Source organism: Populus nigra, chromosome 3, assembly GCF_951802175.1.
Source record: "Populus nigra chromosome 3, ddPopNigr1.1, whole genome shotgun sequence".
Classification (NCBI taxonomy): Eukaryota; Viridiplantae; Streptophyta; class Magnoliopsida; order Malpighiales; family Salicaceae; genus Populus; species Populus nigra.
Genome location: NC_084854.1, coordinates 8,713,356 through 8,729,246, shown reverse-complemented (window position 1 = coordinate 8,729,246; position 15,891 = coordinate 8,713,356). Strand labels below are relative to the sequence as shown.

The 15,891-nt window shown below is 30.1% G+C and overlaps 1 protein-coding gene across 1 annotated transcript; it reads left to right on the top strand.

Annotated features, from left to right (window-relative positions):
• The first annotated feature begins 5,356 nt into the window (after positions 1-5,356).
• LOC133688552 (heptahelical transmembrane protein 2-like) lies at positions 5,357-15,751 on the top strand. Its single transcript, XM_062108061.1, is given in 5 exon segments — positions 5,357-5,479; positions 5,575-5,680; positions 10,656-10,715; positions 14,381-14,387; positions 15,466-15,751. Coding segments are annotated over 5 exon segments (582 nt in total).
• Positions 15,752-15,891: the final 140 nt, after the last annotated feature.

Here is a 15,891-nt window from a genome sequence, read left to right as displayed (position 1 = left end):
TTCAATTTGGTCCTTGGTTTCGGATTTCTTCAATTAAGTCCCTAATTGGCCCTTAAACTTCAATATTTATGCAATTAAGCCCCTAATTTGACCTAATAAATTCCTAAAAAATTTATTTTGGCCCCAGAACTTAAATTTCTTCTAATTAAAGCTCAAATTGACTTAAAAATCAATTTTTCTTGCAATCAAATCTCCTATAAATTCATTTAAAAATCCAATTAAGTCCATAAACATCCAAATTTGGGCTTTTCTCCTCAAATTTCAAATTTTCCTCCTCAACAAGGCTCTCCTCCTTCAAGAACATACTGTCAAAAATCCAATCTTTGTATTTTTAACCTCATTGACCAATTTTCTGATCATTTTCTGAGCGCTTTTGCCTCTTGTTATTTTTTCTTAACCTCCTTTGGCTGTATATATATTTTATATATATATATTTTGTGGGGGACCCAAAAATGGGTTACAACACTTACTTAGCTTAGGAATTTTCATTTAAATAGTATTTATTATTTAGGAATCCTAATACTAAATGGATTATATTAGTTAGCTAAATTTTAAATAGAAATCATTTCCTATAAAGGATTTTAGTTTTAATCAGAAATCATTTCCAAGATTTTAGATCTAACTAATATAAATATGGATTCTAGTTTATTTTGAAAATATTTAGATTTAGATTTTAATTTAATCTTATATTATAAAATATTAGAGATTTTCTCTATTCCTCTACATTGTTTAGAGTTGTAACCTTAGGGTTTGAGAATCCTAGATTTTATCCACACCATACATTGTGTTACAAAGTGAAATAAATATAAAGATAGATAACATAATTGAAACAAAACAAAAATTTTAAATGAAATCGAGATAAAACATAAACCTTGAAAGGTAAATTAAAATTTATCCTAAAGAATTGCTCACATGTACCGAACTAAAAGGGGATAGTGTGAGGAACTATTCCCAAATCACGATGGACTAGTAGTGGTTTATGGGAATCCAAAAGGATCCAATAAGTACCTCAAACTACCAGCGTCAACCTCCATCTATAAATAGTTTTAGCATCTCTAATCTCTTGGTTCAATTTCTTGTGAAGCTTCGTTATATCAAGTAAGTAAACCTACCAATTTCTTTTATAATTCATTTATGGTTTAGGTCAATTTATTTAAATTTTTTTCATAGTATTTATAGTTTGTTTACATATTTAAGTGTTTTACCTCTTTTTCTTGGAGAATATTATTGTATTAATGTATGATTTATATGTTAGGATTTGTTTGAGATTTTGAAGGAAATTGATTTTATTTGTTATTTGATTAAATTGAGTTTGATTTGGTAACTTAAGTATGTTATAATTGAAGAAATTATGACTTATTTAATGGGTACCAATTATATTTTGTCAATTTTATTATCAAATTGAAATTTAAAGAAATTTGGAGAAATTGATTTTTTATAGAATTGATAATAATTAAAAGGTATTAATTTAAATTGAATAAATCTGAATTGAAAAAAATAATGTATAATTAGTTAGGTACTGATTATTTGTTGTTAGTTTTTTTTACTCATCTCACATTTTAATACAAAATTAAATTTATGTAGAAATGATAATTAGTTATTGGATTGTGAATTCATTTTTAATTAAAAAAATTGAATTTTGAGTTGCTAGTTACATTATTAATAAATGTTGTTATAAATATTTGATATAGGTTTTATAAGTAATGGATGATTATTCTTGGATATATCAAGATTTTTCTGAAGGGTTGTATATGCAAAACTATCTCAAAAGGGTTAAGGATTTTATTAATTTTGTACTTTCTAATCTAAAGAATATTATTGAATGTGAAATTAGATGTCCATGTATGAAGTGTAAGAATAAAAAGTTTCACCATAAAGATGTTGTGATGATGTATCTACTTAAAAAAGAGTTTGCCGATAAATACTTCTGTTGAGTACCCCATATTTCTTACAAAATCATGTTTGAAAGGATGGTTGACTTAACTTCTTGTTCTAGCAATATACATGGGTTTGCATATGATAATAGTAATCCTTATAGAAGTTTGGTGATGGATGCAATGAGAATGAATCAAAATTATTCATGTGAAGGTTCACGTAACATCTTTTTAGATGAAGAACTAAATATAGATACAACTATGTTTTTTGAACTTCTAAAAGATTTTGATGAACCATTATGGGATGGGTGCATAAATTATAGTAAATTATTGGTCATTGCATAAGTATTTACTATCAAGTGAAATTATAGGTTGGATGAGGTCGATTATGATAGGATCCTTGAATGGGCAAAAAGTATGTAACCTCAAGAGAATAGGATAAAAAATAACTTTTATGTTGAATAAATGATGAAACCTCTTGTCTTATGATACCAAAAAAATTGATATTACCCAAACTTTTGCATGTTCTACTACGGTGAATATGCAAATTTTATCGAGTGCCAAACCTTTCTGCATGCTCCATATAAACTTAATAGTGTTAGAGGAATGACATTTATCGTATATAAAAAGTTGAAACTTTCTAACCATTCTTATGTTGTAAAGGTTATTTATGTCTTTAAGAACAACCGAGCACATGACATGATATCATTCACATAATGAGATGAATGGAGTCATACGACACATTTCCAATGGTGAAGCTTAGTAATTTAATAGGGTGTATCCTCAATTTTCAATGAAATCACATAACGCACATCTTGACTTGTGTACAAATGGATTTAATCCATTTAAATCCTTTGTTACACCATATTCTTGTTGATCAGCCATACTAACTTACTCCCAGGGATATGTAGTAAACCAAAATTCATGTTTTTATCTATAGGCATACTTGCTCCTTATAATCCAGTGAGGATTATAGATATTTGTCTTCAATTGTTGATTGATGAGTTGAATTAGTTATGGTTAATTAGGGCTTTAACATATGATGTTTCAAGAAAATGAAGACAATTTTGATGTAGACTATAAATAATTTTTCTATAAATGCGACGGTTTCAAGTTGAAGCAAACATGGAAAAATGGCTTTTCCATATTACATGGATAATAATAAGCCTTTTTTCCTTAATCAATTACGGTAAAGCATTTTTTTTATTACCATCGGAGATTATTACCAAGTCATCATCTATATTTATAATTGTTGGATAATTTTGTTTATGTTTTTTTTTTTAGATTTGTTCATTGTTACAATAATTGCACAAGTTTTTTTGTGGTTATGGATTTAATGTGAGAAATTGTTGGTTTGAATATGTTTGTTGTTCTATGCTTAGGCTGGCAGGGGTAATGTAATAACTATCCCAAAAAAATATTAAAATTACCGATGAAAATACAATTTTCATTGGTTATTCCATCAATAATGCACACATATTGTTTTAGAAAATTATAGAAGGTTTAGGGATTGTGGATGTCATCAACAGAAAAATAGTAGGTCAGAAATTAATGTTCTTATTTCTGATGGAATAGGCAACGAACCACCTATTTTGTTGGAAATTTATAAAAGGTTTAGGGATTGCCAATGGCATTAGCTACAGAATAGTCCATTGAAATTGAGCTTCTTGTTTTCAAAAAAATCAATGATGGACCACCCACTTTGTTAGAAAGTTACAAAAGGTTTAGGGATTGTTAACAAAATCAATAATGAAATAATTTGTCAAAAATTAAGCTTTTTATTGCAAATAAAATCAACGATGCAATAAAAACTCATCAATTATGTTGGCATTAATGACATGTCAAAATTTCTAATGGAATTACTGATGGAAATTCTATTGCCTATTTTAAAATCAATTAAAACCTAACAAACCCTCTCCTCTCCTATTTTTTATTTTTTAAAAAAAATTGAAATCTATAATTGACCAATAGTTCCTCTCCTTCAACACCTCTCTCTTGTTGATTTCCCTCTCTCATTGACCACCCAATTATCCTTATATTTTTTAGATAATTAATGTTAACTCCATCCAATTTATGAAATTTCAAGAAAAAATCATTTTGGTCAAAAAATTTATTTTTTCTTTTAAGCCGTAGGTCTGAGAGAGAAGAGAGAGTTGATAGATTCTAGCAAAGAGAGAAAATCATCGGTTAACAATGATTTTTGCCATCAAAATAGTCAATCTTAGCGTCAATAGATTCCATTTGATAATGAGATTTTCACTTAAATGGTTTTTCACCTTCAATTTGTCTAAGAAAATAGATTTGACATCGGAATTTGCCTTTTATTTCTGGTTAACTTTGGGTTTTTGGATCTATTTTGGGTTGTTTGATGTCATATATGAGTTTATTAAGATGTGTATGGTATTTTCATAGTGATTTAGATCAAAAATAGATTGAAATAGAATTCTTGGACAAAACAACTAAGGCCAGAGTTTCTAGTGATCTCTAGTTGTCAAAAACTGGATTAGAAGAAGAAGCGTCGTCAGCAATACTTTAAAAACAAAAAAACAAATAGCAGATTATGACTTGTACGCTTTTAATATAAAAAAAGTCAGTAGGCCTGGTGCATAGGCCAGACCTCTTTGAAATGGGCTTAGCGATATGTTTGCACGCATCTGGCTTGTTTTGTTTATTTTTTTTTTTCATTTTCCATGCATATTACACTTTAGTTCATTTAGATAGATTGACTAGAAAATAATTTGAATTGTTTTTATTAGATACCATTGAAATTTCAATATTTTTATGAAATCATAGATTTTTTATATATTAGAGAGTGTTATTTTTATATAAACCTTCGTGATTATTTTTTCTAGATTTAATTTGGCCGCTAATATTTTTTGTTGTTTGGTTAAATACTGTGCTTTCTTTTGTTTTTTCATCAATATTTATAGTATTATTTTTTATAACATTAGCCAGCATTTTCTTTAAGATCTCCACAATGGTTTTTATCATAGTCATTAAACTTGGCCCGGGGGTTGACCTGGCCAAGAGGCTCGGTCACGGGTCAACCTAGAAAAATTAAAAAAATATTTAAGATTTTAATATTTCATATGAAAAAGTTAAAAAAAAACAATACATGTAGTGTATATATGTTATAAATAATAAAATTTAAAATATTATTTTAAAAGGTTTTTTTATCTCACATCAGAAAGATATTATCTTATCATTTTAAGTTTAAGTATTTAAACAAAAAATATTTTTTATCTAACATTAAAAACACATAATTTTTTTTCTTATGAACTATACTAATGAGTTTACAATTCTACATAAAAAAAAATATTCTTCAAGTATTTATAAAGTAAATTTTATTATAAATTAGTAATTATTAATAAAATAATAGAAAACTCATGTATATAATATTGGACCAAAAAACCTTTAATTCCTTCAACAGGCTCGAGGGAACGCCCATGCTTTCCATACCTATGTTCTATTTTTGCAAGATAATGAGTACATATATACTGGATTATTATCGATGCGAATGGCCTTTGAAAGAAGCATTTTTCAGCGTCTTTTCTTGGCATAATGAAACTCTCGATGTCTAGACATAGGTATTTAATTATTATTTAGTGATCAAATAATATTAATTTATTCCATCAGTTTCTCCAGGGTTTTTTTTTTTTTTGTAAATATATTGGTTTAATGAGGAAACGATTTGCTTTAGTTGATTTTTTTTTTTGGGTGTGGAACCCACGGTTCACAAGTTTCTGGACCGACGATGATGAAGAATCAAGACTTTAACGTCTCTGATGATGTTAAGTTTCCTGCAAGTTCTTATCTGAAGATGATGTTAAGCAATGACAGATAGGCTGCTGGGACAGCATCGTGTGATTTTTTATTCTCACACCATGTAATACACTGATGATGCTAGCTTGTATGGTATATTTAAATTTTCCTTTTTGAAATGTTGTAAAAGATAAGTAATTGAAGGCTTCCATTTTTCTATTTTTTTTAATATATATTTTACTATGAAATTGCTGCTATTTTGCGAGAAGTAACTGGAAATTTCAATTTCTTGGTTTTTGATAGTACTATATATTATAATACTTGTATGATATGGACTGTGGACATCACATGTGAAATCTCTGTTGCTTTGTCTTGTAAAGGTTTTCATAAGGAAAAGAGAGATTCCTTCCTTCTTAATTTCTTGCCAGCCATCAGCAGCTGCTGCTTCACTGTTGCCACGAATAGTAGAGGGGAAACAGCTTAGCACCTTGGCATTCTCTTCTTTCTCAAATCTTTGCATGTTTGAGCTTCCCATTGTTTTTTGCAAGGGAAATTCATTCTGATTATAGAAAGGGATCGAAATATTCCAATGAAGCAGTGATATTACTTAAGAAAGGAGACGAGTAACTGACATAAAGTCGACGGCCTGGATGTGTTGTTTAAGAATACAACAAATATGCTAAAAGGGAATGTGATTTTCATGTAGTTATATGTTGGGTTCCTGAAAGATATACACGCGGTGAAAATTTTAAATTTTAATTTCTTTTTTGAGTCTCAAATATCTCGTTGGACAGATCTAGAATTATTTAGGTTTTATACACAAATTATCTAAAGATCAGATGTTCTTTATGACTTTGAATAATTGTTTTAAGGTTTATTTGTCATAAACCACAAGTCGTCCAAGTGTCCGACCTCTAACGGTAATCCACATGAATTACCAATAAGAAATTTCCTAAATCATTTTAGGAAAGAGAAATTGATATACCTTAAAGTGATAATTTTTTTCTTTTATGTTTTAAGTATTAAAGCATTGTAGATTCATACTTTTTTATCATCTAAAAAAAAGGTATAACTTTCTATTTATAAGGAAATCTAAAAACCATATAAATATATTAATATCAATTTGACCCTTAAATAATAACAAGTATATTATTTTAGGCTAATTTTATAAATTTATTCAATTAAATCCCCACTTGATTTTTCTAAGTTTAGTAATTCTTTGTATAAATTACACTTCAGTTCTCAATTTCTAAAACTTATTTATAATCAAGTCACACTTGATTAATTACCCCATTTTAATTTCTAACCAATGGCTCTTATGTGTGTGCCCATTAGGTTCCTTAATAAGTTGACCCAAATATAAATCACAATCTTAAATAAAATTGGATTAAATGAATTAATTTATTGTCAATTCAACAATTAATTTATTTATATTTGAAGATCAAGTACAATATTTAACAACCTGTCATGATTCTCCAAATATTAGAAAAATCAAAAGTGGTTTGACTTAACATTTTAGTGGTCAATTACTCAGTGTAATTATTATCCCTTCATAAAAATATGTTATGATTTAAATATTATAACATGAAGTGTGTTTACTATGTCAAATCATGTTTGTTCTTAATATCATAGTCATTGATTCTTTGAATAAGATTTGAAGTTTTTTACAAATCTCATTCCACCTTATGAAAGGATTTACAATCAATATTATTTAAGAACAAATGGATATTTTTCATAATTCATCAAGGGTGATGAATCCTCTCTTGATTACTTAAATCCTTTCATATAGTTCATGTTATACCTAATATCTACTCATTTGTTACCCTTAATTAGAACAACATGTAGGATTTACAATCAATATTATTTAAGAACAAATGAATATTTTTCATAATTCATCAAGGATTATGAATTCCACCTTGTGAAAGAATTTACAATCAATATTATTTAAGAAAAAATAAATATTTTTTATAATTCATCAAGGGTGATGAATCATCTCTTGATTACTTAAATGTCTTTATATAGTTCATATTATACCTAATATCTGCTCATTTGTTACCTTTCATTAGAACAACGTATAGCAAGATCAAAACATAACACTCCCTATATAAGATAACTTAGTGATCTTAAGTCTAAGGATCACTTACACAACCGTCACATGAGTATATTCATAGACACATGTGATTTTTCTATAAAAAATTCTCATATGAGTCAATTAAGTGAACATGTCATCTAATAAGCACCTACAAATTAATTCTAGGTATCCCCTGTATCTTAACTTATGAGAATAATTATTTTCTTTCATAAATAAAAAAAAAACATAATATCTATCAATCTCAAGTATAAGGATCACTATATAAGATAACTTAGTGATCTCAAGTCTAAAGATCACTTACACAACCGTCACATGAGTATATCCATAGACACATGCGATTTTTCTATAAGAAATTCTCATGTGAGTCAATTAAGTAAACATGTCATCTGATAAACACTTACAAATTAGTTCTAAGTATCCTCTATACCTCAACTTATGAGAACAATTATTTCCTTTTATAAATAAAAGAACATAATATATATTAGTCTCAATAGCTTCAATTAATATCTAGTCTTAATAGAGTATTGACTACGAATATTTTAGAAACAATGCTCTAATGTAATATGAATCCTATAATTATAATAACTTCATAATTTTTTTTGCAAAGCATTTTTGTTCCAAGAACTTTATCTTTACTCCAAACTCATTAATAAAATATTTAATTCATTAATAAAATATTTGATGAATGTTAAATATAAAGAAGTCTTTTATTAATAAATTATATATATTTATATGAACAAAGTTAATGTTATGTGTAACCAACCGATTGGCTACAAGATATATACACTAACAAAAGACACACTTCATTATTCACTACAATAGTTTATTGACATCTACGATATTGGCTAAAAAAATTGGTTGCCTTAGAAACAAGGGTGTCTTGGTATTTTCACACGGTGCATTAGTCATTATTGATTTTTTAAGGTATTTTCATCTATTCAACATTTTAATGAACATTAAAATAACCAAAATATCCCTAAGTTAAAAAATCAATTGTTTCGGGTAGAAGTATTTAGGTATGTTTTGTTTTTTAATACACATTACAATTACACATGGGCCCTTACATCCAAGAAATTTAATTCATTAGGGTTAGGGGTATTGGGGTCTTTTTGTCTCTTATTTTTTGTTAATTGTTAGTTTGGTTGAGAATAGTGATGTATTTAATATTCAAATAATATTTTTTAATTGGGAAAGGTTGATGGCGCATAGGAGCTTTTGTGTACTTTAGGTAGCGTGTGGGAAGGCTCTTGGTTGTAAAAAATGAGCTTCCGCTATATCATTTTATTCCTCATCATCTTTTCTTCTATAATAAGTGTCATGTGTGGTCTAAATATTGTTGATTTATTACCAGTGATGTTTTCTTTTTTTCTCATTTGTTTATCTCTCCTATCCCCAAAAACACACTATAGTCCTCATTTTTATTGGTACTTAAAATTCAGTCTTTTTAGTTTTAATTTTTTTAATTTTTATCGTTTTTTCTTTTGTTGAAGTTTTATTTGTTTTCAATCTAACCTTTGGTTTCTAGTTTGTATATATAATATGTCTCGATTTGATCCTTCTGCTTTTAATTTCTTTTTTCTCTTTTTTTTTTGTCAATGTTTTTATTGCTTCCAATTTTATCCTTCAAATCAAGTTTATGATTTTTTTTTCAATGAGAATAATAATGATTTCAAATTGGCCCCTCTTCTTTTTATTTCTTATTGTTTTCCTTAGCTCTTTTGTCAATGTTTTTATAATTTTCAATTCTATCCTTCAAATCAAGTTCAAGGTTTTTACTTTTTCAACAACAATAATAATAATAGTTATTATTATAATAATATCCTTCAAATAATGATAATAATAATAATAATAATAATAATGGTAGTAGTAGTGGTAGTGACAATGGTGATTGTAGTAGTAGTATCAGTAGTGATAATAATAATAATAATAATAATAATAATAGTGGTGGTGGTGGTGGTGGTGGTAGTGGTGGTGGTAATAATGGTAGCAATAATAAAAATTATGGTTATGACATTAATCATAATAGTAGTAGTAAGAAGAAGAGTAGGAGGAGTGATGACAATAAAAATAATAGAAGTAGTGATGATGATAGTAGTTATAGTTATTAAAATAGTAATAATACTAATGATAATGTTAATGATTGCTACTGTTATTATTAATAATGATAATGCTAGCAATAATTGTTGTGATGATGATGATGATAATGATAATAGTAATGGTAGTAGTAGTAATAGTAGTAGTAGCAGCAGCAATAGTAATAATGATAGTGATAATGATAACAATAATAGTAATAATAATGGTAGTAATTTTAATAATAATAGAAATAGTAATAGTGATGATGATAATAATAATAATAACAACAACAACAACAATGATAATATTACTTATTAATAATGGTAGTAATAGTGATTTTGATCCTCGTTCTTTAGATTGATATTTTTTTTCAATCCTTTTATATGACTAAAATTCTTTTTCTTTTTTTATTTTATCCTTTAATATTTAATTTATTGATAATTGAACTTCATGATTTTTCTAAATTAGATGTTTCAGATCTAATGACATGGGTCACAAATTTAAAAAGTTAACATATTTTTTTTTAAAAAAAAACTTTATGTTTCTCTTTATTTTTTTATCAGGTTGTTCTAGTTACATAATCTAAGCTGCAAGTTTGGCAGAATATCTCATATTAGCTTTAGCTCTAATTAACGTCGTTACACATTTGTTATGAATAATTTTCTATATTTTTTTAAACCCCATTTCAATACCTAAATATTATTTTTTGTACAAAAAAAATAATTCGGCCTTGCGGGGAGAAGTGCGGGCAATTATGCAATGTTACAACACTCCAAGCCCTAATATGTTTTTTTCTTTAAATTTGTTCAGTGTATGGTACTCTATTACAAGGAATTTGAATGCTTGTTTCTAAGATTCGGACTTGATGAGGCACAATTTAGAGCAATCAGTCTTCCATAAACAGGATGGTTCTGGTTGTTAAATAATATTTATGTAGTCTTATTTATTAAAAGTAGAATAGTACTTTCAGTTTAACCTATATATACTTTATTTGTATTTAGGTTAAGACTAAACACTCATAATATACAGATTATTCAGAATTCTAGCCTCCTTTTTGTGTTTGATCTTAATTATTTTAACATGGTATTAGAGTTGGTTTTATGGAACGAGGCTTAATCCCGAACACAACTTTCGTGGATCCAACTTTTGCAAAATTTGGTATTTCGTCTTCCCTTCAGCTTCTGCAATTTGATATTTGCATTCAGTTTCTATAATTATTTTGGTATTTCGTTAAGAAGATATTTGTTTAGTTTCTGCAATCTCTGTTTAGTTTCTGCAATTTCGTATTTTGTTTTCCGTTGCTTTTACATTCTGGTTCTCTGTGACTGTTAATTATAGCTACTAAAAGAGATGATTCGCTTTAGTCTGTGAGGGTGAGGTTGGATGGGAAGAACTATTCATATTGGAATTATGTAATGAGAAATTTTTTTAAGGGTAAGAAGATGTGGCGGTATGTTAGTGGAACTTATATAATGCTGTTTTGATAGATATATAGGAAGCAAATAATGCAAAAATCATTACTTAGATCAACAATTCTGTTGAGCATTTGATAGGTACGCAGTTGGCGAAGTATGAGACAGTAAAAGAGGTTTGGGATCATCTGCAAAGGTTATTCACACAATCAAATTTTACAAAACAGTATCAATTAGAATGACATACGAGCTCTTCAGAAGAATATGAGTATTCAAGAGTTTTATTCTGCTATGACAGATCTTTGGGATCAATTGGCTCTTATAGAATCGGCAAAATTAAAGGCATGTGGTGTCTATTTTTAGCGTAGAGAGTAGCAACGATTGGTACAGTTTTTAACAGCACTTCGCAGTGATTTCGAAGGACTTAGAGGTTCAATTCTGCATCGTTCTCCACTGCCTTCTGTTGACTCTGTTGTCAGTAAGTTATTGGCTGAAGAAATACGTCTTCAGTCTTATTCTGAAAAGGAAATTCTTTCTACTTTAAATCCTTTTATACTAGCAGTACCTTCTAAGTCATTCTATAATCATCAGAATAAGCCTTACACAAGGGTTAACTTTGATGAGTGCAGTTTCTGTAAATAGAAAAATCATTGGAAGACTTAGTGTCCTAAGTTGAGACAACAAAATTAAGCTTAAAAGCCTGGCAGTCAGTCACAATCTAATGCTCATAGACCACCTCAGGGTTATAAATCACCACACCACAATACTGTAGCAGTAGATTTTCTAGGCTCTATTACCGATCATAATACTTTGGCTGAGCAATTTCAGAATTTTCTCTCCTTACAGTCACAAGCAATGTCCGCTTCTTCTTCCATAGGTTAGTTGCCTCATAGTTCCTCAGGTATGCCAAACTCTAAATTGGTCTTAGATTCTGGTGCTTCTCATCATATGTCTCCAGATTCCTCATCTTTTACCTTTGTATCCCTTTTGTCCTCCATTCCTGTTATGACTACTGAAGGCACTCCTATGCCCTTAGCAAGTGTTGGTTCTATTGTCACACCTCACTTGTCTCTCTCTAATGTTTATCTTATTCCAAAACTCAAATTGAATCTTGCGTCTGTTGGTCAAATATATGATTCTAGTGATTGTTTAGTCATGTTTTCTGGTTCTTTTTGTTGTGTACAAAATCTACAGTCTCAGAAGCTAATTGGGACAGGCCGTAGGGAGAATGGACTATATATTTTGGATGAGTTAAAAGTGCTAGTTGTTGTTGTTGTTGTTGTTGTTGTTGCTGCTGCTGCTACTGTTGATTTATCTTCCTTTCGTTTAAGTCTTTCATCTTCTAGTTTTTATTTATGGCATTCCCGTCTAGGTCATGTTTCGTCTTCTCGTTTGAGATTTTTGGCACCCACATGAGCTTTAGGAAATTTAAAAACTTGTGACATTTCTGATTGTAGTGGATGTAAACTGGCAAAATTTTCTGCTTTACCTTTTAATCAAAGTATTTCTGTTTCTTCTTCACCATTTAATTTGATTCATTCTGATGTATGGGGACCTTCTCCTATTGCCATAAAAGAAAAGTCTCGATATTATGTATCTTTTATTGATGATCATACTCGTTATTGTTGGGTTTATTTAATGAAACATCGTTCTGAATTCTTTAAGATATATGCAGCTTTTCGAGCTCTTATCAAAACTCAACATTCTGTTGTGATCAAATATTTTAGGTGTGATTTGGGTGGGGAATACACCTCTAATAAATTTTGCTAATTGCTTGCCATAGATGGAACCATCCACCAAACTTCATGTATAGATGCTCCTGAGCAAAATGGTGTTGCTGAAAGAAAACATAGGCATATTGTCATAACTGCTTGTTCTCTCTTGTTGTCTACTTTTGTTCCTAGTGAGTTTTGGGGAGAAGCTGTTCTTACTGCTGTAAGTTTGATTAATATAATTCCATCTTCTCATTGTTCGGGTCTATCTCCTTTTGAAAAGTTATATGAGTATGTCCCTGATTATTCCTCATTTAGAGTCTTTGGATATATTTGTTTTGTTCTTCGTCCTCAAGTAGAATGTAGTAAGTTATCCTCTCGATCTGTCATTTGTGTCTTTTTGGGTTATAGTGAAGGTAAAAAGGGGTATCGTTATTTTGATCCAATAACTCAAAAACTTTATGTGTCTCATCATATTGTCTTCCTTGAGCATATACCTTTCTTTTATATTTCATCTACTACTCATAGCCTGACTAAATCTGATTTTATTCGTATAGATCCCTTTTCTGAGGATTCTAGTAATGATATCACTCCCCATGTTCGATCAATTTGTATTCATAACTCTGCAGGTACTGGTACTTTACTCTCTAGCATACCTGAAGCTCCATTCTCATCTATAGCCCTTCAAGCTTCATCTGAGATTGTAGATCCACCTCCACATCAGTCCATTCGTATTCGTAAGTCCACAAACTACCAGAATTTGCTTATTCTTGTTATTCTTCATCATTTACTTCCTTTTTAGCATCTATTCAGTGTCTCTTTGAGCCCTCTTCCTATAAAGAGGCAATTCTTGATCCGTTTTGGCAGCAAGCTATGGATGAGGAACTTTCTGCTTTGCATAAGATAGATACTTGGGATCTGGTTCCTCTACCTCCTGGTAAGAGTGTTGTTGGTTGTCATTGAGTGTATAAGATCAAGACTAATTCTGATGGGTCTATTGAGTGATACAAAGCTAGACTGGTCGCAAAAGGATACTCTCAATAGTATGGTATGGATTATGAAGAGACATTTGCCCCGGTTGCAAAAATAATTACTATTCGTACTCTTATTATCATAGCTTTGATTCATCAGTGGCATATTTCTCAGCTTGATGTTAAAAATGCCTTCTTGAATGGAGATCTTCAAGAAGAAGTTTATATGGCACCCCCTCCTAGTATTTCACATGACTTTGGATATGTTTGTAAGCTTAAGAAAGCATTATATGGTCTCAAACAAGCACCCCGTGCTTGGTTTGAGAAATTCTCTATTATGATCTCGTCTCTTGGCTTTGTTTCTAGCAGTCATGATTTTGCTCTTTTTATTAAGTGCAATGATGCAGGTCGTATCATTTTATCTTTATATGTTGATGACATGATTATTACTGGTGATGACATTGATGGTATTTCAGTTCTGAAGACAGAGTTGGCTAGATGATTTGAAATGAAAGATTTAGGTTATCTTCGATATTTCCTAAGTATTGACGTAACATACTCACCTAGAGGTTACCTTCTTTCTCAGTCGAAATATGTTGCAGATATTTTTGAGCGAGCTAGACTTACTGATAACAAGACTGTAGATACTCCTATTGAGGTTAACGCAAGGTACTCTTCTTTTGATGATTTACCTTTGATAGATCCTACTTTATACTGCACTATGGTTGGGAGTTTGGTATATCTCACCATTACTCGTCCAGATATTACATATGTTGTTCATGTTGTTAGTCAGTTTGTTGCTTCTCTTACTACTATTCATTGGGCAGTTATTCTTTGTATTTTACGATATCTTTGAGGTACAGTTTTTCAAAGTCTCTTACTTTCATCCATCTCTTCCTTGGGATTGTGTGCATACTCTGATGCTGATCATGGTAGTGATCCCACTAATCGCAAGTCTATTACCGGGTTCTATATCTTTTTAGACGATTCTCTTATTTCTTGGAAGAGCAAGAAACAATCTATTGTTTCTCAATCATCCACTGAAGCAGAATATCATGTCATTGCATCTACTACCAAAGAGATTGTTTGGTTATGTTGGTTACTTATTGATATAGGAGTTTCCTTTTCTCATCTTACTCCTATATATTGTGACAACCAGAGTTTTATTCAGATTGCTCACAATTCGGTTTTTCATGAGTGAATTAAGCACATTGAGATCGATTGTCATCTTACTCGTCATCATCTCAAGCATGACACCATTGCTTTACCTTTTGTTTCTTCTTCCTTGCAGATTGCAGATTTCTTTATCAAGGCGCACTTCATCTCTCGTTTTCGTAGACTGGTTGGCAAACTCTCGATGCTTGTAGCTGCCGCATCGTGAGTTTGAGGGGAGATGTTAAATAATATTTATGTAATCTTATTTATTAAGAGTATAATAGTACTTTCAGTTTAACCTATATATACTTTATTTGTATTTAGGTTAAGACTACGTACTCATAATATACAGATTATTCATAATTCTAGCCTTCTTTTTGTGTTTGATCTTAATTATTTTAACACTGGTGATGGTATTCCTAGATGGCAATGGTTCGTTTTCTTAACTGGGACGATGGTGTGCCTGGTCTGCAGCTCCCTCTCTCACCTCCTTGCTTGCCATTCCAAACGTTACAATTTGTTCTTTTGGCGCCTAGATTATGCTGGCATCTCCCTTGTGATAGTTTCTTCATTCCTTGCTCCCATCTATTATACCTTCTATAGCAACCCCAATCCACGGTTCTTTAATCTAACCTCCATATTGGTGCATTTGACATTGCAGGGCACATCCATCAGATTTTTCATGTGTTTATTGTTCTAGCAGCACTTTCTCACTCTGCTGCCACACTAGTTATGATGAGATCACCAGCCTGCGCGCATGTTATGTAGGCATTTTGCACTAAGCTAGCTAATTGTTGACAGCATGTTTTTTCATGAATTTCCTCCCTCATGTTGCAAGAC